Genomic DNA, 22,951 nt, shown 5'->3' on the forward strand with positions numbered 1-22,951 from the left:
AGAATTAATATGCACTCTTAAAAATAAAAGGTTCCAAAATAGGAACTTTATTTTTCAGCATTTTTGGTTCCCCAAAGAACTATTAGAAGATCAGTTCTAAAAAAAGAATATTTCTTAGTGTGAAGAACATTTGAATAGACTAAAGAATCTTTTTCCACTCTAAAGAAGCTTTTGTGGAATGGAAAGATTACATGGATGTTAAAGGTTCTTCATTCCAATCACGCAGCTTTATATTCAAGAGTGTAAGCAGAGCCTGGGGCAAGTTGTCACAGTATCTCAGTAACTAAGACGTTTAGTCTCAAACGCTTGATCTCTCTAACAGTGGTTTGTTCAGTCTGTGAATTCTTCATCCGAACTATACTTTGTCACTTTATTGACTCCTAAATTTTAAATAGCTTATAATGCAAAATAAAATAAAAAATAATAATCAAAATTGTGCATTTGAAACAATCTTATATCAGCGTTGTGAAAAATTGTCTGATCAATAAGTTATGACAACATATGTTTGTGCACTGCTTTAACTCATCAAAATAAGTTGCAATTTAATTTTTTTATAAGTTATACAAGTTTCAATTAATTTTCTTCAGTTTGAATTCAGTTTAATGTCATTTAAGTTGAAATGATTTAAACAACCAAGTTGATAGTACTTTTTTTTTTTTTTTCAGTGAGTGTCAATAAACAGCACGTTATAATTGTGACAACATGCCCCATTGTCCAGGTCTCCTCACATTAAAAGTATGAAAACCTAATAATTTCAAAAAAACTTGTGGAAACATAAGTTTAGAGGGGGGAAAAGTAAAAAGAAGAATGTGCATTTATGAAAATCATAATCAGGGCAGATTTTCCCGTTTCCAAAAATATTTTAAAAAGGCGGTTTTAAAAAGTGGAAACTCCTGAAGCCCGTGTATAAAAACCACTTGAGAAGTGCTGTTGAGAAGTCTCCCGAGCTTGCTTGAACACATCACACAAACTTTCGCAATCGCGATGCCGTCAGCTCTGAGTAAGTGTTAGTTAGACCGATCGGACGTCCTCATGTGCAGTCACACATCTCTTCACTTTCTCTCTCTCACTTCTCTCTGCAGACACAGCGCTCTTCCTGTCTGCCGCTCTGGCAGTTCTCATGCGTCTCGTGGACGCAGTGCCTGCGTACAGCAGCGTGGGGGAGTTATCAGAAACTTCTGGAGATGAAGTCCAGGACGTGGAGGTGAAGAGTCTTCTGAGCGACCGGCAGAAATGGCATCTGATGGCAAGAGATCTACACAAGGACGTGAAGACGCTTCGAGATGAACAGGTGCTTTTAAACACAGAATCAAACAAGTGTGTGTTGTACTGCTGACTGTCTTTAACTAACTTTGTGCTCTTCCATCCTCAGTTTTCAGAGATCAGAGATTTCAGAGAGACGGCAAATATGACGGCGTATGAAGTCGTCCGGATCAGCACGCCTCTCCTCAAACCTTCTGACGGATGTCTGTCCAGAAACTTCAGCACAGTAAGAACACTTCTCATGCTTGTGATTCATCAGGGCGGATTCTTTCATTAGGGAAACTGTTCTGTCCCCTAACATGATTTTGAAGAATTTTATAATAATAACAAAAAAAAGAAGTTTCTAACAATCATAATTTTTTTTAAAAACATTTTTAGGAAGATTTAAAAAGATACTGCCTTAAATTAAGTACAATCAACTTATGTTGATGAAGTCACTTAAATTAGTAAAATCTTGTATAAATTATAAGAAGTTAAAAAATTGCTTAACTTATTTTAATGAGTTAAAGCAATGTAAAAACATATGTTGTCAATTTATTGATTGACCATATATATATATTTTTTACAATGTGTTATTTCATAGTTTTGGTTATAACTGTGAAAATAGTTGATGTGTTCAGATGTTTGACTGGTACTTTGTATTAACTTTTATAATTACAAAGAGTACATCATCATTACGATCAAGCCAAGCATTTTAAAGAACCGAGCTTTTCCACAAACGTTTATGATTGGCTATAATGGAATTTAGTAAAATTTTTCATGATCCGAGTAGATTTATTAGGCCAAAACAAATCAGTTTCAATACAGAAAACAATTTATTTCGTTTTATTATAAGTTCAACGCTTCAATTTGTAGTATTAGCAAGTGCATGGCTCATCTAATCAGTGTGATCTCATTCATAAAATCTGCATAAGCCACACAAATTGAACTTACTCTTTTTAAAAAAAACAAAGTTTCCGAAAAATCACAATGCAAAATCGCCACCTTGTGTAACAGTAACGTACAAAATTGAGTTGGTATCGTTACAAAAACTAAATGCAGTTAAAAGTTAAGATGCTGGTCAGATCTTTTTATTCAGCACATGTAATAAATAAAGTTCTGTCATGAAAGTCTAGATGGCACAGGCCGATCGGTCCTTAACTCAATCGGCTTGCAATCACATCATTCTCTATAGGGCACAGCTGATTGGTTGCTGCTGTATCAGTAGCCAATGAGCTCGCTGCTCAACCTTCAGCATTTACATTAGCAGTGCAGCGCACTTTCAGAAGCCCTCCACCTTCCCCAGCTCCACCTGAATAGATCTGCTACGTATCCACCTATAACATATCAACATTGTCATATCCATTAACATGCCACACACTCTGAGAGTTGTCATGACAGAAAAGTTTTCATGTGATTTTCTCATGTATGTTTCAGGAAAGGTGTCTGGGGCGCATTTACAGTGTCCTGACGTGGTATAAAGAGAACTGGAACTACATCGAGAAGGACAATCTGACCTCAACCCTGGTGAACGACATCAAACACGCGACGAAGCGACTGCTGGAGGCCATTAACAGCCAGGTAAACACACCTGAACCCAACATCTGCGGTCCTCACGTCCTTTCTTGCGCTACTGGACGTTATTTTAGACATCAGGTCATTTTTACCGTTTTAAAATGACTGATTAAAGTTGAGGTTTTAGAGCTTAAACATTAAACAATTTGGTGCAAATCCATTCAATTTGTGACCCTGGATCACAAAACCAGTCACGAGTCGCACGGGTATATGTGGCAATAGTCAACAATACATTGTATGGGTCAAAATGATCGATTTTTCTTTTATGGCAAAAATCATGAGGATATTAAGTAAAGATCATGTTCCATGAAGATATTTAGTAAATTTCCTACTGTAAATATATAAAACATGTATTTTTGTGAGTGAATGCAGCAAATCGTGAACATAAATGCACAACTTTAAAGGAGATTTTCTCAATGTTTCGATTTTATTTAGCACCCTCAGATTCCAGATTTTCTAATAGTTGTATCTCGACCAAATATTGCCATATCCTAACAAACCACACATCAATGGAGAGCTTATTTATTCAGCTTTCAGATTATATATACATCTCAATTTTAAAAAAATTGACCTGTGTGACTGGTTTTGTGGTCCAGGGTCACATTTTATCTCTGAAGACTAGCGATAGACTGATGTCAACCAGCTCAACAGTCGTACATTAGCAGTGTGAGTGCTAGCATGACACGTATTTAACGTTCATTTCTACCTCCAGGTGGATGAAGGACAGGTGAATCCGATCTCCAGCAGTCCTCTGTCGGTCGAATCCGCATGGATACGCAAATGCACCGTCCACTCGATCCTGTTCAACTACACCAGCGTCATGATCGACACATGCAGAGCCATCGGTTACATGAGCAAAAGGAAGGATGGACCCCGGGGGAAAGAAACGAAGAGAGCCGGCCACTGGACCTCAGACAAGAACTAATCAATACTCATTTATTTGACTTTTAGATTTATTTATTGACCATTGCAGTATTTGACTCAGTGACAGCTAATTTAATATTTATGATACTTTTTAACTTATTGAACGAAAATGTTGATGCATTCTTGTTTGTACAACCCTGATATTTATAAATGTAATATTTATGTTTAATAAATGTATTTATTATATTTAGACATTTATGTGTCTGTACTTTTTTTATTCACTTTAATTTGTACAACACTGAAAATCTGTGCTGAGAAATATTTATTAAACATCTTTAAATGATTTGAAACTGAACGCTGAGCCCATCATCCTGAGATTGTTTACAATGACTATTCAGATTAAAAACAACAAAGACAATCCAGTTACATCGCGTGTGTTTCGCAAGACAATGTCTTAGAAAAAATAAAAAGGAAAAATAGTGTGTGGATGAGACAGCCAAGTATTTACATCCCAGCATAACGTTCTGATCCGAGCAGTCAGTGTCCCGAGACTCCAGTGGAGGATCCGGATGGGTCTGTGGTGAACTCCGGAGCGTCTTCATCCCCAAAGCAAACTGGAAAAAAAAAGCCACATCTTCAGCAGCTTCTCCTTCTGTGGTAAAACACTGTGAGCTTCACGAGCAGAAGTGGGAAGTTCGGATCATTTTACTGACTCTGGTCTTTTTTCCGAGTCATTTTGTTCATTTTATTAATTTCAGCAGATTGTATTAAAAATGTTACATGTTAATAACCAAATTCGCCAAACACATCAAATGTTGATCACATTTAGAATAAGAAAAAAATTGCAATGCAAGGAAAAGGCCAAATTATGAGAAACAGAAATGATTACCGGTAATTAATTATTTATTAATTTATCTGGGTCTTCGGGCTATGCAGTGTGTTAGTTTACCTCACCCGGGATCGAGTCGTTCGGTTTAATGCCACGTAACTGCATGTTGTTATTAGGCGATGTTATAAGTTATTATATGTTGTTATAAGTGATTTTCCCCATCATAGATAAAGTTCAAAGCATTATCAACTCTTTAGTACCACATTCATATGGAAAAGCACCATCATGACATAAATTATAAAAATTATCAAATGTAAGAAATAAAAAAGTTATAATTTGTAACTGTTAAAAAACAAAACTGTCTACACGCTTGTTTGTAAGAAAGTTTGGGAATTATTACCGGTAACTATGTTGCTGGACACCGCTGTCATATCACGTCATGAGACAAAAAAACGAAAAAATCAGACCCAGATTGGGCTCTTTGATACCAATCTTTCATTTGAAAGTCACGTGTCTAGTATCTGTAAAACCGCATTCAAAATATATCTAAATTATGCCATATGCTCTCATTGACAAATGCGGAACAATTAGTTCATGCGTTCATGACCTCAAGGCTAGATTATTGTAATGCTCTACTGGGTGGTTGCCCTGCACGCTTAATAAACAAACTACAGCTAGTTCAAAACGCAGCGGCTCGAGTTCTTACCAGAACCAGGAAGTATGACCATATTAGCCCCGTTCTGTCAACACTGCATTGGCTCCCTATTAAACATTGTATACATTTAAAAATATTTCTGATTACTTACAAAGCACTAAATGATGTTTTATTAACAAGGTTCGGGAGGAACACGTTCTAATGATCAAGCAATCAAGTAACTCCAACCAGCTGTCATCAATCAGTAATCAACAGATCCACTCAATCAGCATGAGTAAAGCCTATAAATATTCAGTCAACTCACCCTAATTCCTCGACAGTTTTCAGCATCCCTCCACCACCCCATCTCCTCACACTTGCATGGCTATCTTCCTAACCAGAGACGGGGGGAGTACTCTGGGTTCGGGCCCAAATTCCGAGCTCGGAGCCCTCCCCCCGGACAGCACGCCAAATACGCATAAACCTTTACTCTCTGATCATTCGTAAGTGTGAACTCGTGAGATGGTTTAGCTCCGCAGTACTTGAGCGAGCTCTTAACGCATTATAGTCCTTCACGTCTACTGCGATCTCAAAATTCCGGCCAGTTAATAATACCTAGAATATCAGAATCGACTGCTGGCGGTAGATCCTTTTCCTACTTAACACCAAAACTTTGGAACAGTCTTCCTAACATTGTCCGGGAAGCAGACACACTCTGTCAGTTCAAAGCTAGATTAAAGACATCTCTTTGACCTAGCATACACATAACACATTATAGACTTCTATAACTCAATGTTAGGCTGCATAGATTAGGTCAGCCGGAACTAGGAACACTTCCCTTAAATCCTGATGTACTCGTTACATCATAAGAAGAATGGCATCTACGCTAATTTTAGTGTGTTTGTTTATCCCGAGGTTTTCCCGCAGCCTGCCGGATCCAGATCTGACGAAGGACCTTCGCCTGGACCCGATGACAACGCAGTGCTGAAGTGCCAACTAGCCTCTCCCTATGGAGGATCCCTTTACCACTCTACAGATAAAGCATTGTCGGGAGAATTTCCGTTTCGCATTTCTACCCCGTAGTGATAAAATTCTGTATCAAAATTTTAAGGCCAGACAAGTAGTTTGTATAGGCTTGGTTTGTAGAGAATTACAAACATGCGCACATATATTCAAATGCACAAAACTATAGAATTAATTCTTAATGCGCACGTGAACGCCATCAGTGTTTCTCACAGGTTCACGTTTAAAGTCTGTGTAGAGAGAACAGTGTCGTCTTAGCGGTCTCTAATTGAATAACTAATTATCGTTGCGACGGAAGTGAATCAATCAAAACTAACTTTAGCTGGAAAATAACATTATTCAAGAACCGCTATAAAGCCAAAACAATCTGTTACCTTAAATTATCCGTTTATCTCTGTAAAGCCGATTTGAAACAGTCTACATTGTTAAAAGCGCTGTATAAATGAAGATGACTTGACAAAGACAGACAGCACAGGCTCTATGGGACTCGGACCCGAAGACTCGAGGGGTGAACTTTTCATTTCTGTTTCCAGTACAGAGCCTATTGGATGTTGCGCACGTGCAGTCAACACAAAATGAACGAATCACTCTCTAAGACAACTCTGTAGTCCCGACTCCCGAGTCACATTAAAGATTCGTTCATGACCGACCCATCACTATTCATGTGTCCGACTCACACAACTCACCTCAGGACTGTGGGTTCAGGCATCCCTGGATCGGCTCCCCGTTTGAACCCTGGGAAATAAATAAATACCGGTAAATAACTATAAATAAGTGTCCATGGAACAGATCCAGAAGCACGAACACTCAGTGGTTAACCAGGTTGTTCAGTGGTTGATGCTGATCTTCCGAGTGAATATCATGGTAACTTTCACAAATAAAAGAAAATAATATTACATGAGAAATTTTGTTTAATTGATTAAAAGAAAATTCAACTTTGATCACAGGAATAAATTACATTTTAAAATATATTTAAATAGAAAACATTTATTTGAAAACATAAAATGGGTTTTTGTAATTCCCTTTATCATCAATAATAATTCTCATAATTACTTTTTTTTCTCATTTAAATCAGCATAAAAGCAAAACTAATATATACAACTAATATACCAAATGATCAGAAAATAATACAATCATGTATGAATAGTTTACAATTTAATGTTTTTTTGTTGTTGTTAAATTACAGTAACGACAATAAGATGTTTTATATTTGGAAGATAATGAGAATTTGAGGGAAAAAATTGTTTGTCAAAGCAAAAAAAAAAAGAAAGAAAATAATTTCTTAATATAATTTATTTTGAATTGTGTATAACTCATATTTGTTGACAGCTTTTGTGAGATCCCTGATCTATAGAGCAGATAACATTTGATATTATCCTGATATATATTAAAGACGTTAATTATGACAAATGATACACATAATAGCTCAAAATAATTATTAAAAAGTGTATACAATAATTACAGGAATTAAATTTGATTTTGAGGATGACATCTCTCTCTCTCTCTCTCAGTTATCAGGAACTTACAGAGAAGCTCTTCAGAGATTCGACTCGATTGGCATCATGAAACTGCTTCACATCCGTCTGAGATCCGGAGAGGAGAAAACGAAAAGTCCTGTGTTGCAACGCTTACACAGGAACTTTCTTCCCGTTTTCATTCAATATTGGTCTGACTAGCACAACAGAAGCATCATCCATGCGAGATCTCGAAGAATTCAGACGTCAGAGCTGATTCATCTCCATTTCATTTATTGTGCAACACGCGCTTTGCAATAACTGTGTGGCAAAAGAATGACAAAACTCTTGCTTTTCATATTTCATTATTACAGTTATCTTGGATAGTTCTGATTGGTCGACTGTGAGGTCTTTAAGAACCTCTTATGTTATCGTGACTATTATGAGAAGAGATCTAATATTTATTTATTTGAATTGCCTGAAAAACCACCTCATGTGAGCGTAAAACCTTTTTTGCGATAAATGGGAGTTTTTGCGAAATTTACGTGTTTCCATTGGGCGTATTTTCAACTTGCAATTTTAATTTGCGCAATTTGAAGGGCAAGTTCAGTGCCATGGACTACCGAACCATTCTGGAGGACCATGAGCACACAACACTACGATAATCCACCAATACACACACAGCAAGACTTGTGACAATGGTTTGATGAACATGAAAGTGAAGTTGAACATCTCCCATGGGCTGCACAGTCACCAGATCTCAATATTATTGATAATATCATTATATAATTTTTGGTAGACTGGGTAAACCCAGCCCGATCTGCCGGCGATTTGACCTGTACAATTATCTATCCGTTACAAAAAACCTGCAGGGACCAATCACAAACTGGCTTATCCACCTGGCGCGCTATTGGCGGGTTTAACACGATGACGATAGAGAAGTTTAGCAGTTTAGCTTCTTTAGTTTAGCAGACAAATCGCTCGAGTGGGTGTAAATACCACTTACTTTCATGATCTTTTTGCACAACCTGCAAAAGTCGCTCGATGCCATTGCTGCTTCTGCAGACCGCTGATCAATGCTACAAACCAACATGTTTGTTGACACGTTTCCTGCCTGGAGTTTTTGCGTCTGATTGGTTGAAGGACTATCCAACTGACCGTTCGCAAAGACCCGCCCCCCTTAGTTACTGTTGCTATGTCCGACAAGCTACGGCGGCTCTCACGCCACACCATGTTCTCACGCAGAGAAAAACACATCGTGGAGCAGAGAGGAGACTGACTCTGACAGACAGGACAGACCAGGTTACTTTTCGGTTACTTTTGATATTAAACATATTAAACAAAGTCTCACCTTTCAAATTTTGTAATTTTTTAAAAGAAATTTAAACAATAAATACAGTTTTGTGTCTCTTTAATGTGTCTATCAGATCGCTGTGTCGCCTCAGTTAAAGCTGCTCGTAAACCGATCATCTCTTCCTTCTTGTTCATTTATAGCATCAAATAAACATGAATGAACATCAGAAGGAATGTTGTTTTAACCGCGGAAAGACGTCAGTACACTCCGCTTCTCAAGTTCAAATCCTCCCATGTTAATCTACTAACTCTCCTGACTGCTTTGTCGGACAAAATGGCGGATGGCGAAGTATGATTGGTCAGATCACCTGTCAATCAAACTCCCAGCGAAGGGTCAATTGCGTACAGAGTCATTTGAACTATGCCCGTTGATCACGCCTCTTGTGCAGCAGAAAATACAGAGCAGACTCCCCAGACCAATGTTCAATCTTAAAAGATTGAGCTTGTTCTGGTGATACCCAGACTAGTGTTTTGGATGATCAATTCAGAAAACGGTTTTCCACATAGTGACCCGGACACTGTTCTGCAAGAGGAACGGCTCAAAATCCCTCTGGACGCTGTGAAGGACTTGTATCTGTCGTTGCAGAGACGAGCTGATGCTGTATTGAACTACTTCACAGATCAGGGGACTCTAACTTACGATCTGCCCCTCGAACTAGACTAAAAAATAGGGGTGATCGAGCTTTTGCAGTCATTAGACCCGAGCTATGGAGTAGCCGACCGGCTTACATCAGATCTGCCCAAACTTTGTACATTTTTGAATCTTTGAAAACGCATTTTTTCCTCAATAGCCTTTAATATATCCTGATGTGTGTGTTATGTTTTTATTTTTATTGTTTGTCTTTTTGGCCTTGTTAAGCACTTTGGTCAACGCCAGTTGTTTTTAAATGTGCTATACAAATAAAATATTGTATTGTATTGTATTGGCCACAAAAGGAAACCCTACACCGTACTAATACATCACTGAGGTCTAAAACCATAATATTTATTTATATATAAATATATTTTTATATGTACTATGTATATAGGGCTGTAAACGATTAATCGAATCCAAAATAAAAGTTTGTGTTTACATAATATATGTGTGTGTACTGTCTGTGTATAATTTTGTATATATAAATACACATACATGCATGTATATATTTGAGAAATATTTGCATATATATACTGCATATACATATTTTATATGATTTATATTATATATAAATAACACATTTTTCTTAAAGCTGCAGTCCGTCGTTTTTCCTCTTTGTCGCCATCTCTGTTAGAAATCTGCAATTGCAGTTATTCGCGGAATTATTAACTGTGCGTGGGTAGTAAATCGGCATGAAACAGCGCGGATGAACACAATGTATTGAGGAGAACCTGTCGCTGCCGCGTCGCTGTGGATACTGTAACGTTACTGTCATCAGCAATGTCAGAGTATACTTTTTGAAAGTGTCAACATTAGAATTTTCATCAGAAAATGTCATCTGAACAAGTAAGTAACATTCACTTTTGTTCTGACCAAATTCGGGGGGTGGGGGGAAGCATTGCAGTAACGTTAGGCTATATCATGCTGATTAAATCTAACGATTGCTTATATCACGTCAAAACGTGAAAAATATTTTTTTTCTGTAGCCACTCTGAAGTCCGAAGTCTTTGGGTTTTACAACTGGTGAATCTCCAGTTGTCACTGGTGATTGTTGCTTTAAACTTTCGGGATCCGCCATACCAAGTGCTAAGCTAAATCTCCACCTCCATCATCCACACACGCTAGCCGGGGACTCCTTCTCTATGTGTACAGAAGTGACGTAATGACGCAAAGACATGCTCGAAATTCCCGCGGAAATCCACCAGTACCACAGGAATTAAAATCATTATTACAAGTTTACCGTTTTGAATCGAGGTAAGGCAAGCAGATCGTTTTGAACACTGGCTGGTTACGTTTTTTTTTCAAAAATGTCTTTTTTGATATTTTTAAACCCAAAAAAGTGCCGGACTGCAGCTTTAAATATATACATGCATGTGTGTGTGTATTTACATATACAAAATAATTATACACAATACACACACATATTATGTAAACACAAACTTTTATTTTGGATTCGATTAATCGTGATACTACTTATAGTACTTATATTTATATATATTTTTTACAATAGCCTTTTATTCTAAATATATGTATTCCACATTATATGTAATATTATGTATAATAATCTGTCTTGTCTAGCAGGCTAATGATGTCCTCTGGAAATGCTAATGTTTAGACTGGTGGGGCTTTACCGTGCTTTTCCCTGCTAACTTCCTTTTGCATCTCATTTGTCTCTAAAAACGTCTCCCATCATGCCAAAAATACAGACGCAAATTTTTGTGGAACAAGGAGCGCACGAATCTAAAGCCTCATTAAGATTTCCTCATTTTACATTTAACCGTGATGAAGTTGTAGGACGAAGACGCCCAACTGAACCCTGCTGACCCAAACGGGTTCATCACAGGCTGTCAATCACAGCTGCAGGAAGTGATGCGTGTTCAGGCACTTAATGACCCCGCACATGAAAAAACGACGTCAAACTCAACATTATTATCAGAAATGATGCAGTATTATAAACACACGCATCCCAGAAACCCTTTATCCTGACCAACTGTCCTGCAGCGACTTCAGTGACGTGAAATCTTCCTTAATGACATTTCCAGTAAATAGGACGGTACACACCCAATATATGATACGATTTAAAGGGAAAGTTCACCCCAAAAGGAAATGATGTCATCAATTGAATTCAATTTCAATGAAGACTATCTTGCACAAAGCTAGGGTTGTGGTCAGAGTGTTGCTATGTGGTTGCTAGGTTGTATAATAGTGTGTAGGGCGTTGCTAGGTGGTTGCTAAGGTGCTGGGAGCGTTGCTATGGTTTTCCAGCAGACTGCCAGGGAGATCAGTGCTGTTTGCTAGTCCAAGTCACCGTCAAATCTTTAATCCGGTTTCTAGATATGAAGAAGGTCCGTAATGTAAAATCTAATCGCTTAAAAAACATAAGAATTGAACTTGTGATCAAAGATGAATTTTCAGCATCATTACTCGAGTCTTCATAGTGTGTGTGTGTGAGAGTGTGTGTGTGTGTGTGTGTGAGTGTGTGTGAGTGAGTGTGTGTGAGTGTGAGTGAGTGTGTGTGAGTGTTGTGTGTGTGTGTGTGTGTGTGTGTGTGTGTGTGTGTGTGTGTGTCAAAAAACTCATCATATGACTCAAATAAACACAAACGAAGCATAAGCTCTTGACATACAGTATAGTATGTAAGTTAGACACACACACACACACACACACACACACACACACACACACACACACACATATGATTTGCGCGCTCGCGCAGTTTACTGACCCAAATAAAGCACAGTGGGGATGAAGCCCCAGCGGATGACGAACTGGCCGCACTGGAACACCTGCTGCAGCCGCTGCTTGCTCTCTTTGCTCAGTTTGGTCATGATTTCACTCAGATTTGATCAATTGTTGTCTCTGGATCCGACGTGGAGCAGTGAGTGAAGGGCACGGAAGACCGCAGGAACCACGTGTATGCCGTAAAGTGTGCGGCGGCGTCGTTCCTGTGGTAACCGCTTTGCGACAGTCGCAATAAGGCGGCACAGTGACACCTAGTGGCCACACAAGGGACATCGAGAAACCAGCAGAAACAATTTTGAGGAGTTATGTTTGAGAACAATTTACATGTGAGTGACATGCTAAATGTAACTCGAGGGATGCTAGATTGTTTATTTATCTTAACATCGACATGTTCAAAGTTATGTAAATGTGATTTATATGCAACTTACATAATGTTTTTGAGCTATGTTAAGTAACTTAGTATTATTTCAATATCATTATTCATTTGTGTTGCAGTTTGACTAATTGGTCTTCAGTAAAGAGTTTAGCGATTTCATTAGGCATATTTATTTATTGTAAAAAGTCATCATTAACACTAATTTTATATTATATGTAAATATGTGCATTTTGACAATTTAGTTGAATTACTGACTGATGACAGATAAATAAAATGACAGAATCCCAGTCAGATTACACTATATAATTATATGACGTAGGCCTATATACAAGCTTTAAGATTAATTGACAATTCATTTGAAAGCAATTTTGAATTTATATTGAATATCGAATTGGACTATATATTTATGATGAAAGACTTAGGATGTTTGGAGGGAAATACAAAGAACTAAATAACTGCATGAATTATAACAATTATCAAATTAAATAATCAAAACATGAACTTTCCAATCCTAAAAATTGTAATTAATTATGTACACAACCCATTTTTAACAAACAGACATTTAATTTGAATACAAAATAAATCCAGACATCACTTTTGTTCAATCATTTAATCTCAAAACTGTTCAGAAGGAATAAATCTATTGTCATTAAAAGTTGATTCAAAAAACATCATTAACTATATAAAAATCTAGAGGCATGCTGAAATAGAAATCTTTATTTTCAGAGACTGTAACCATGTTATTTTGTTGATGAAAGGCAAAAAAAAAAGGACTTTAGTACAATAATATTTACAGTTCACAAGAAAATATTCACATTCTCAAAATAATCTGAATACGAACACAACCACTGTTATTGATGACCCACTTCAAATTAAAAGCACAAACCAATTATGACCAGAAAAAAATTCTTCAAAAACACTTCCAGTGAGACGTCTCCCAAAATATAATCATAATAAAACCAGACAAATATTGATGCAACAGCACAGTGATGCACCAATTAAAAAAAATGCTTATAATTAGTCCAAGAAAAAGAAAAAAATCATTGATTTCTCTTTCATTTTTATATCAAGAAATGATTTCTGGCTTATAATCACACTGTTGTATGGGTCTCTGCCGTAGTGCTTTGCATTGAAAGCATGACATCAGTTGCTGAACTCCCATAATGCATCTCTTCAGCATCTCGTATGGCCTCGCGCATCCTCACACACAGCAATTCAAACAATACGCATATTGCTTTTCAAATACCGCATGAAAAACAATGTAAACGAAGACGACCACAGTTTTGTTTTGGTGTCTTATTCCACCAGATTTCCCACTCTTGTAATCGAGCATCCAAATTGCCATGGAAACAGTGTGAAATGATGGCTTCGGTTCAAGCCCAGTGCATGCTGGGATACTAAGAGAGCAGAGGGAAACTGCAGAAGACGTGTGAGCTGCGAACGCACACATACATTAAAACCACACACGGTTCAGTGTGTGTGATCTTTTCTCAAACGCTCCCATTAAAAATACACAACACAGCTCGTAATCGCATGTAAACTTCATGGATCGACTTCATACCTTGAAGAACAAACTGGGAAAAGTTAAAGTTTGCTTTAAAAACACTTACTTCAAAAATACATGACTTTGGTAATTACACACAACTGACAAAGGGAAAAAAAATGAACTAGAAACAGACCGACTTTCCTGTAAGGTGCAGTTTTGTGCCTGTGTGTGTTAGAGTCGCATCACTGTAGTCAGAGGGTCACAGGTCAGAGGTCACGTGGATACTGATGGTGGGCGAGCGCTGCCGGTGCTGGTGGGCGGGGCTTAAGTGCTCAGAATAGGCCACGCCCTCGTCCTGCAGGCCCCCGTCAGGAGCGTGATTGGCCGTGGGACTGGACGCGCGGCTGGACGACTGGTTCCCGCCGGAGAACACGTTGCTGACCTGCTCGAACGAGCGCGAGAAGACGGCGCTGGCGGTGCGCGACAGGCTGAGCGAGCCGCTCTTGGGCACCGATTGGCTGGCCGTCAGCGTCAGGCGTTTGAGTGACAGGAGCTCCAGGTTCTCGCTCATGGCGCGGACGGCCGCCTGCTTGCGCGTGAGCTGATCCATGTCCTTCTCCTTCTCCTTGTCTTTGCTGGATCTGCCCGTCAGGCGACGCAAACCCTTTCCCGTCGGCTTGGCGACCGAGGCCCCGCCCCCGCTGTTGCTGATGACGATGGTGGGGGGGCTGGCCTGGCCCGGAGCTCCTGACGCCTGTGTGCAGATTCCCTCGTCCACCTCCGCGATCTCCGTCAGCTCATCCGGGGAACCCAGATCCACTGCGTCTGCGCCGCAACACAACACACGTTTATAAAAGCACTTGCATTCAGGCCCCGTTTACACGTACATGCTTATTTTGAAAAACGGACACATTACCCTTCGTTTACACGCAAACGGAGAATTCGCCTCTGAAAACGATTCTTTATAAAAACTTGTTTGCATGTAAACTGAGAAAAACAGTTTTCGGCAGACGACGTCACAGTATGTGACTATTTTCGGGATTCTGATTGGCTAAGGTGGGCTTGAGCTTCTCGTGACACTGCCACCTACAGGTTTGGCATGCTCTAGAGCAGTGGTTCCCAACCGTTTTTTGTCCCTTTTTCCCCCAAGAAATTATTTTAGGGCCCCCTTTACATTTAATGATATTATCGCTCTTGTAAGCTTGCAGCAAGGATGACAAAATATGTTGTTTTAAAACTAACGGTATGTTTACTATAACCAGATATGTTTATGCACAAATAATAGCCTATAATATTGAAAATACAATAACAAAAACACCAGTAGGCCCTTTGTAAGTTAAAAACGTCTAAAAAAGCCTAGGAGAAGCCTATAAATTGGCCCTATTTGAAATGCAATAAAAATATTCACACTGGTGTGTAGGTAAAAAAAAAAATATATATATATATAGGCTATTACTAAATGACTGCTGTCTGGACCTCAATACTTGCATGTTATTTGTGAGGCTTTATCAATGTGAGGCTTTATTTTTTACGCTTTTGGCGCTATAGCGAGAGATAATAAACTTGCGTTTATTAACAGAATAATGCGTCTATCGGAAGAACATTGTAGCCGGAACTACTTCTCTCTGTGTACGTCTATGACGAGTCACGCAGGCACTGGGCTACTCCGCAGCGCAGTGATCAGAACCAGTGTAAAATAGTCCCAATATAAACACTTATTATAGGAGTACCATAGTGGTTCAGGATAACACAAAAACGGGAATTGGAAAATGGATTCATGATGAACTCGTTGAACATTATATAAATTAAACAGAAAAAAGTTAATTTTTATCAAAAGGACTTTTATTTAATGCTCATTGCTCAAAACTTTACAAAATATGACGCGACCCCCCATAGAGCTCGCTGAGGCCCCCTTGTGGGTCGCGACCCCCCTGTTGGGAACCGATGCTCTAGACGGCATATACACGGGTTCGCGTAAACCAGGAGTAGGCGAGTTCGGTCCTAGAGAGCCACTGTCCTGTAGAGTTTAACTCCAACTCTGAAAAACCCCTCAGCTGTCTATAACCTTGTAATCCTGAAGACATTGGCTAAACCCTCAAGCACTATTCCCTGTGTTAGTCCACTAATACAGTTCAGTTGAAGAAGTGAATGAAATCCAGCGAGAGAATTCGGCTGTCCACTTGTTATTGCGGTGCAGTGTGGGATAGATTGAGTGAGTGCACTATGGTTTCGGACACCACTACAAATGGCTGTCCACTCAAATAATGCCCTTTTTGAGGGTGTGTGTGCGTTCGGATTCAGCCATTGGTTCGCTTGTTCAGGTGTGTTTGATCAGGGTTGGAGCTAAACTCTGCAGGACAGCGGCTCTCTAGGACCGAACTCGCCGACCCCTGGTGTAAACGAACACTTTCCTGAAACCTGACAGGTGTGCACAATGTAATTTTGTTTGAAAACGGAGAGGGTGAAATGTCCGTTTATGAATATAGCCGTCCACGTGTAAACATAGCCTTACATTTATGCATTCGGCAGACGCTTTTATCCAAGGCTTTTCAAGATACACATTCTTACCAGTTCTTGCTTTCCGTGGGAATCGAACCCATGAGCTTGGCGTTGCAAGCGCCAGCGCTCTACTGTCTGAGGAAAGCTAGAACTGATAAGAATAGAAACGCCCTGCATCAGATCTGATACGTGCAATACAATTGTTTCTTATTATTTTTGGGGTGCTGCTGATTGCAAAAAATGTTTTTTTGTGTGTTTTTTTTGCTCTATATAAACAAAATATATGCATTTTTGCTTCCGACAACCATTTGTAAAGTTAAGAAGTCGTGTATTATCTCTTAATCACCAGAACAATCAGTCGAGCTACAACTATTTGTTCAATTCTCAGCTGATTTCCACAAGTATAACATCAGATCTGACTAAATACATCCAATTGTTTTACTCATGTTGAGGTGCTGTGGATTGCAAAGTGTTTTTTTTTTTTTGCTCTTTATCGCAAAATATGATATGCATTTTTGCTTCCGACAGCCATTTGTGAAGTCGTCTTGGATTATCTTCCAAGAACAATATTTTTTGTTTTTCAAAAAATATTTTTTTCAAAATATTTATTTTTCAAAATAATATTTCACCAGAAAAATCTGTCAAGTTACAACTATTTGTTCAATTCTCAGCTGATTTTCACAAGTATGACATTATTTTATGTCTAATGCGGATTTCAAGGTTAGAAGAAAATGCAAATGTGACCCAGATGTTTACTTTACCCAGAGGTTTCGTTAGTCATCATATGAACTGCATTTATTAATCTGTTAATGTTCATTTCAACATTTACTAATAAAATCAAGTCGTATTTGTTTAAATTAGTTATATTAACATGAATAACCAACAAACAGTTATATTTGTATTACCTAACGTTAACAAAGATGAACAAATACAGTAACAAATGTATTGCTCATGGTTAGTTCATGTTAGGTAATGCATTAACTAATGAAACCTTATTGTTTACCATAAAATTCTTCATTCTTGTTTTGTAAAACTAATATTTTACATATTTTACAATATGCTTATAAAAAAAACTGTGATGGATTATTAATATGATATTTTTAAACTATAATTTTAGGCCTTTTTGCAAATCAGCAGATTTTTTTTTTTTTTTTAAGATGCAGGGCTGTGTAATTAAAACACTAACATATATGTTATATTTTTATGTTATACGTTATATTATTAATATATAATAGGTAGAATCTCACAAAGTAATATCTAGGTCATATTTCACCCCAAAAATCAAAAGGAAATTTTTTTTTGGTTAATTCCTCCAGATTTTTCATTCAAGTTTTTCTATCAAGTCAGATAAAAACATGATCTAACATACAGTGCATACTTATATATACGTATATATCAGAATTAAGTTAATTTTCCCCTAAAACTCACATTACGGTTTCCTAAAGTGGAGTTCATGGAGATGATGCAAAGCTAATAGTTAATTAAATTATAAAAATGTGAAATGCAAATAAATTAAATCAATACAAAACACCTACTTGAAAAAAGATGCATGTCATGTGACCATTAACCAATGGACATGCAAATGTGTTAAATTATTGAAATATCAACTTTTAATCTCAGAAAAACTTTGGGAAGCCCTGCTGTAATAAGGAAAAAAACTAATTCTTAATGTAATAAATTGTCAGTATAACAAATACTACAATTATGTATATGTATTTCCACTTGATTATACTAATAAGCATTAGATTATATAATAGTAATGAGAATTTAGGGGGAAATTTGCTTGATCATGCACTTAACTAAAAGGGAAAAAAACTTTGAAATATGACCCACATAATTCTAGACAGTTTTCATGAGACTAACCCAGATTAATTTAGCAATGATTCAGGGTTTGTAATTCAAAATCGTTGTAATCATCATCAGACATTACATAGCGTTAGAAATAGGGATGTAGAAAGGAATGTTTTCAGAACATGCTTTTTTTACCAATGCATCTGGTGCAGAAATCAGATATCAGAGCATTATCAGGACAGACATGAGAACAGTACAGGTGTCCTTCTTTAAGAGTCAGAGAGTCCTCGGGGAAATAAAGCAGCAGAGGGAGCTGTTGGCAGGACGGATGTGTTTAGGGAAGGAAGGAAGGAAGGAAGTGTGCAACATCACAAACTAGAACTAGAAGAGAAGGAAGAGACTGACGGGAAGTTCAGATGTCTTCTGTTGGGATGCACAATATACAGTGCTGTGCATAAGTCAAAACACCCATGCTAAAGTTGACTAAAAAGAGGAATAAAAAAATCATCTTTTGGAAATTGATCTTAAAGGGATAGTTCACTTTGAAATTAAATGTTGGGATGTTTTAGCTTACCTCAAGGGCATCCAAGATGTAGGTGTCTTTGTCTCTGCAGTAGTTTCAATTTTGATATTTTTAGGTCAAACCGTTCTTGTCTGACAGTCATATCATGCAGGTCTATGGTCACTGTCTCAAAGAGCATACACAGAGTCCAAATTAAAACAATTCCCCATCGTAAGTACACATTGATGGCCTAAGACACGAAACGAGCGGTTTGTGTGAGAAAACGAACAGTATTTATATCGTTTTTACCTCTTGTAACACAGCCACGTCCAAGTGATCTGAGGGCGCGCGCGCTTCCTTCTGTGTGACGTGTGCGCAGACTGGGGCATAGATGCAGACTGGGGCATAGATGCAGACTGGTGCATAGATGTATACACTAGATGTTGCATTAAAAACATTCGTTCCAATGAACTGCCGTAGCCAAGGCGACACCGGGTGTATACATCTATGCACCAGGAAGCGGTAAAAACTATATAAATACTGTTCGTTTTCTCACACAAACCGCTCGTTTCGTGTCTTAGGCCATCAATGTGTACTTACGATGGGGAATTGTTTTAATTTGGACGATGGGGAATTGTTTTAATTTGGACTCTGTGCATCTCTTTGAGACAGTGACCATAGACCTGCATGATATGACTGTCAGACAAGAACGGTTTGACCTAAAAATATCAAAATTGAAACTACTGCGGAGACAAAGACACCTACATCTTGGATGCCCTTGAGGTAAGCTAAAACATCCCAACATTTAATTTCAAAGTGAACATCCCTTTAATGCCTTAATTTAAAAAAATGGAGGAAAACTCCAACTTTTAAGGACACCAGTTTTCTTTGTGAATGAATAATGTATCGTAAATAAATAAATGTTCCTCCTTAAAATACAGGGTGCATAAGTCAGGACACCCCGATGTTACATTCCCATAGAGATTTTTATTTTTAAAGGCCAGTTATTTCATGGATCCGGGATACTATGATCCTGATAAAGTTCCCTTGGCCTTTGGGATTAAAATAGCCACATATATATATATATACACTTAGAGATTGGCATGGGGCACTTTCCATGAGATCATCTCTCAGTGCAAATCAAACCAGATATTAGGCGAACTGAAATAAAACCATGCCGATCTCTAGGTATGGTGAAGGGTGTGTGAGGATGATATTTTAATCCCAAAGGCCAAGAGAACTTTATCAGGATCATAGTATCCCGGATCCATGAAATAACTGGCCTTTAAAAATAAAAATCTCTATGGGAATGTAACATAGGGGTGTCCTGACTTATGCACCCTGTGTTTTAAAAAAGAACATTTATTTATTTACGATACATTATTCATTCACAAAGAAAACTGGTGTCCTTAAAGGTTGGAGTTTTCCTCATTTTTTTAATCAAGGCATTAAGATCAATTTCCAAAAGATGATTTTTTATTCCTCTTTTTAGGCAACTTTAGCATGGGTGTGTTCACTTCTGTTAGGAACTGTATTGGTAATGGACACACAATTATCGGCTCTATTCCCATGAAGCCTCCTCACTGATGGTTCGCTGATGGTTATATCAGACACATCACTTCCTGTCAGTCTTGTCTCGTTTCTCGGGCATCTAAAGGGAGGTCGTTTCCCTCGGCAACCCAGTGGATAAGTGTCGGGAAAAGGAAGTTTCATAAATCGCTTTTCTGAGAGCTGCGAAGTGAGACGGGATGAAGAAGTGCGGGGCATTTCCAGAATTGGTTAGCTGTGAGTTCAGGAGGTTTGATCGGATGAAACGCAGAAATGAAGGAAAAGAAAAACAGAGATATGGAACGAGTTGGCGAATGCGACAGAAATATAGACGCAAGAGTGTTAGACATAAAAAACAGAGACATTCACAAAGTTAAGGAGAGGATTTCAGGAGAGCGTGGAGGAATATTCCAGGATCAAGAGAAGCACGATCCACAACCTTTGTGATATAATGTCAATCTCCACAATAAAACATTTTTATTTGGCCCGAAGTGAAAAATAAATTCATAAATCAATATTAAATATTTATAAAAAAAATCTTTTTAATAATAATATATTTGCATCTTATTACAATATAATATATAGTAAATATTTAAAAACAATGATACAAATATACTAACTTATAATAATTGTATCTAATTACAATATATAAATTGTAATAATATAATATAAATTGATAATAATAATAATAATAATAATAATGAACTTAATTATAATCTAATAACAAAATTTATTTTAATATAACTAATATAAATGCATTTAAATAATGAATTTATAATAATAAATAAAATTATAATAATTGTATCTAATTACAATATATAATTTAATATATAAATGTTAAAAAAAATATATAAAATTGTAATAAATTATAATATAGAAATACATTTTATTTAAATACATTTTATTATGTGTGTGTGTGTGTGTGTGTGTGTATATATATATATATATATGTATGTAAATAAATGCATGCACATTTTTTTTAAATACACAGTTCTTTCGCCTAAAAAAAACTAGTAATAAATTAATCTAATTTTATATATATATATATATATTATTATTTTCTTTTTTTTATAGATTATTAGACAATAGAGTTAATAGACATTACGCCACTAATGCTGTGGATCGAGCTTTGCCTTTGACCCAGACACATTCCTTTCAGAAGTTGCAAAAGTTGCTGGTTGACTCTTCAGGGTTTACATTTCTTAAATAATGAAGACGCGTATGAAGACGCTCCGCCCCACACCAAGTACCTCTGGGCCCGAGGGGAGAGGGGGGGTGTGTGGGACGAGGGGGGGTGGGGCTCTACAGCTGAACCCGCCCCGCGGAGGGCGTCCCGTCCTCTAGGTGCTTCCGCACGGACTTCTGCCTCCTGACCTCTTGACCTCTAGGGTCGACCCCCACCTCAGTGGCGCCCCCTAGCGCCTCCCCCTCCGTCCTGCAGCGAAGAGCCTCTCCGTTGGCCAGTCGTTCCCCGCTGACCCCCGTTACGCTAATCTCAGGGATGGGCCCCGTCGGGCAGGAGTCAGGGGAGTCTACACTGTCCTCCTGAGACTCTGAGACACACACACACACACACACACACACACACACGGATACATGCATGATGGTGACGTGATGAGACGTACATGGAAATAAAATCTGAAACATCTCAAGACAAACATAAACAATTCAAAATAATACAATAAAAATGGACACATGACAATGAAATGAAAGCGACTTATTTTGAATTATATTATTATTATAAATGTATAATTAAATGACAGTGTTATAATAAAATAATAATATAAATATACAGCTACTATCAATAATTATTAATTATATTGTTATAATAAATTATATTATACTTAACTAAAATATTAATCACATTATTTTATAATAACTGAAATATTATGAACAATTATTTAATTATACTTTTTTAAATAAAATATTACAATTAAGTCTATAATCAAATTATAGCATTATTAATAATATATTATATTATAAGCATAATATATAGTACATAAATTAACCATTATTAATATTATTACCAAATATGTTTAGAATTGTATAAGCATTGAAATATATAGTTATTATAAAATAATGAAAATGCATAAAAAAATATTTATAAATTATATTATAATTTTTTTTAATTGTTTAATTTAAAAAAAATGTTTAATTTAAAATTTAATTTAAAATTTAAATTGAATGTTTAATAATTCAAATTCAGTTAATATATATATATATATTTAATAATTACCCTAATAATATAAAAAAATATATATATTAATAACTATGATATATATATATATATATATATATTAATAACTATGATATATATATATATATATATATCATAGTTATTAATATATATATTTATATATTATTATTAAAATAAACTATCATTAGTTATAATACACAGC

General features: G+C 37.0%; 3 protein-coding genes across 5 annotated transcripts in view; 1 reads left to right on the forward strand and 2 right to left on the reverse strand.

The window, feature by feature from the left end:
- The first annotated feature begins 893 nt into the window (after nt 1-893).
- il6 (interleukin 6 (interferon, beta 2)) lies at nt 894-3,932 on the forward strand. The gene is made up of 5 exons (XM_079591093.1): nt 894-1,000; nt 1,083-1,291; nt 1,373-1,489; nt 2,680-2,823; nt 3,530-3,932. The coding sequence occupies exons 1-5, from the start codon at nt 985-987 to the stop codon at nt 3,740-3,742; spliced, it is 699 nt and encodes a 232-aa protein (XP_079447219.1). The 5' UTR covers nt 894-984; the 3' UTR covers nt 3,743-3,932.
- On the reverse strand, nt 2,023-12,621 carry tomm7 (translocase of outer mitochondrial membrane 7 homolog (yeast)). The gene is made up of 3 exons (XM_079591095.1): nt 12,334-12,621; nt 6,854-6,902; nt 2,023-4,295 (listed from the first exon to the last, which is right to left on the reverse strand). The coding sequence occupies exons 1-3, from the start codon at nt 12,434-12,436 to the stop codon at nt 4,280-4,282; spliced, it is 168 nt and encodes a 55-aa protein (XP_079447221.1). The 5' UTR covers nt 12,437-12,621; the 3' UTR covers nt 2,023-4,279.
- A 654-nt stretch (nt 12,622-13,275) lies between these two features.
- hycc1 (hyccin PI4KA lipid kinase complex subunit 1) overlaps nt 13,276-22,951 on the reverse strand; it is a 44,971-nt gene continuing 35,295 nt past the window's right edge. For 2 of the 3 annotated variants that reach the window (XM_079591087.1, XM_079591088.1), the window contains exon 11: nt 13,276-15,037. In XM_079591087.1, coding sequence (XP_079447213.1) covers nt 14,472-15,037 — 566 coding nt within the window. In that variant the 3' untranslated portion in view covers nt 13,276-14,471. The remainder of the gene's footprint in view (nt 15,038-22,951) is intronic. The other variant, XM_079591089.1, reaches the window with a different exon arrangement.

The sequence above is a fragment of the Phoxinus phoxinus genome (assembly GCF_949152265.1).
Source record: "Phoxinus phoxinus genome assembly, chromosome: 19".
Classification (NCBI taxonomy): Eukaryota; Metazoa; Chordata; class Actinopteri; order Cypriniformes; family Leuciscidae; genus Phoxinus; species Phoxinus phoxinus.

What these genes read in the sequence shown, in the direction of transcription:
- il6 (XM_079591093.1), top strand. An exon ending in TGTCCAGAAACTTCAGCACA is followed by an intron (nt 1,490 to 2,679) that starts GTAAGAACACTT and finishes TGTATGTTTCAG; the next exon opens with GAAAGGTGTCTGGGGCGCAT. An exon ending in TGGAGGCCATTAACAGCCAG is followed by an intron (nt 2,824 to 3,529) that starts GTAAACACACCT and finishes TTCTACCTCCAG; the next exon opens with GTGGATGAAGGACAGGTGAA.
- tomm7 (XM_079591095.1), bottom strand. Translation starts at nt 12,436, where the DNA reads ATGACCAAACTGAGCAAAGAGAGCAAGCAGCGGCTGCAGCAGGTGTTC. An exon ending in CCCCACTGTGCTTTATTTGG is followed by an intron (nt 6,903 to 12,333) that starts GTCAGTAAACTG and finishes TTTATTTCCCAG; the next exon opens with GGTTCAAACGGGGAGCCGAT.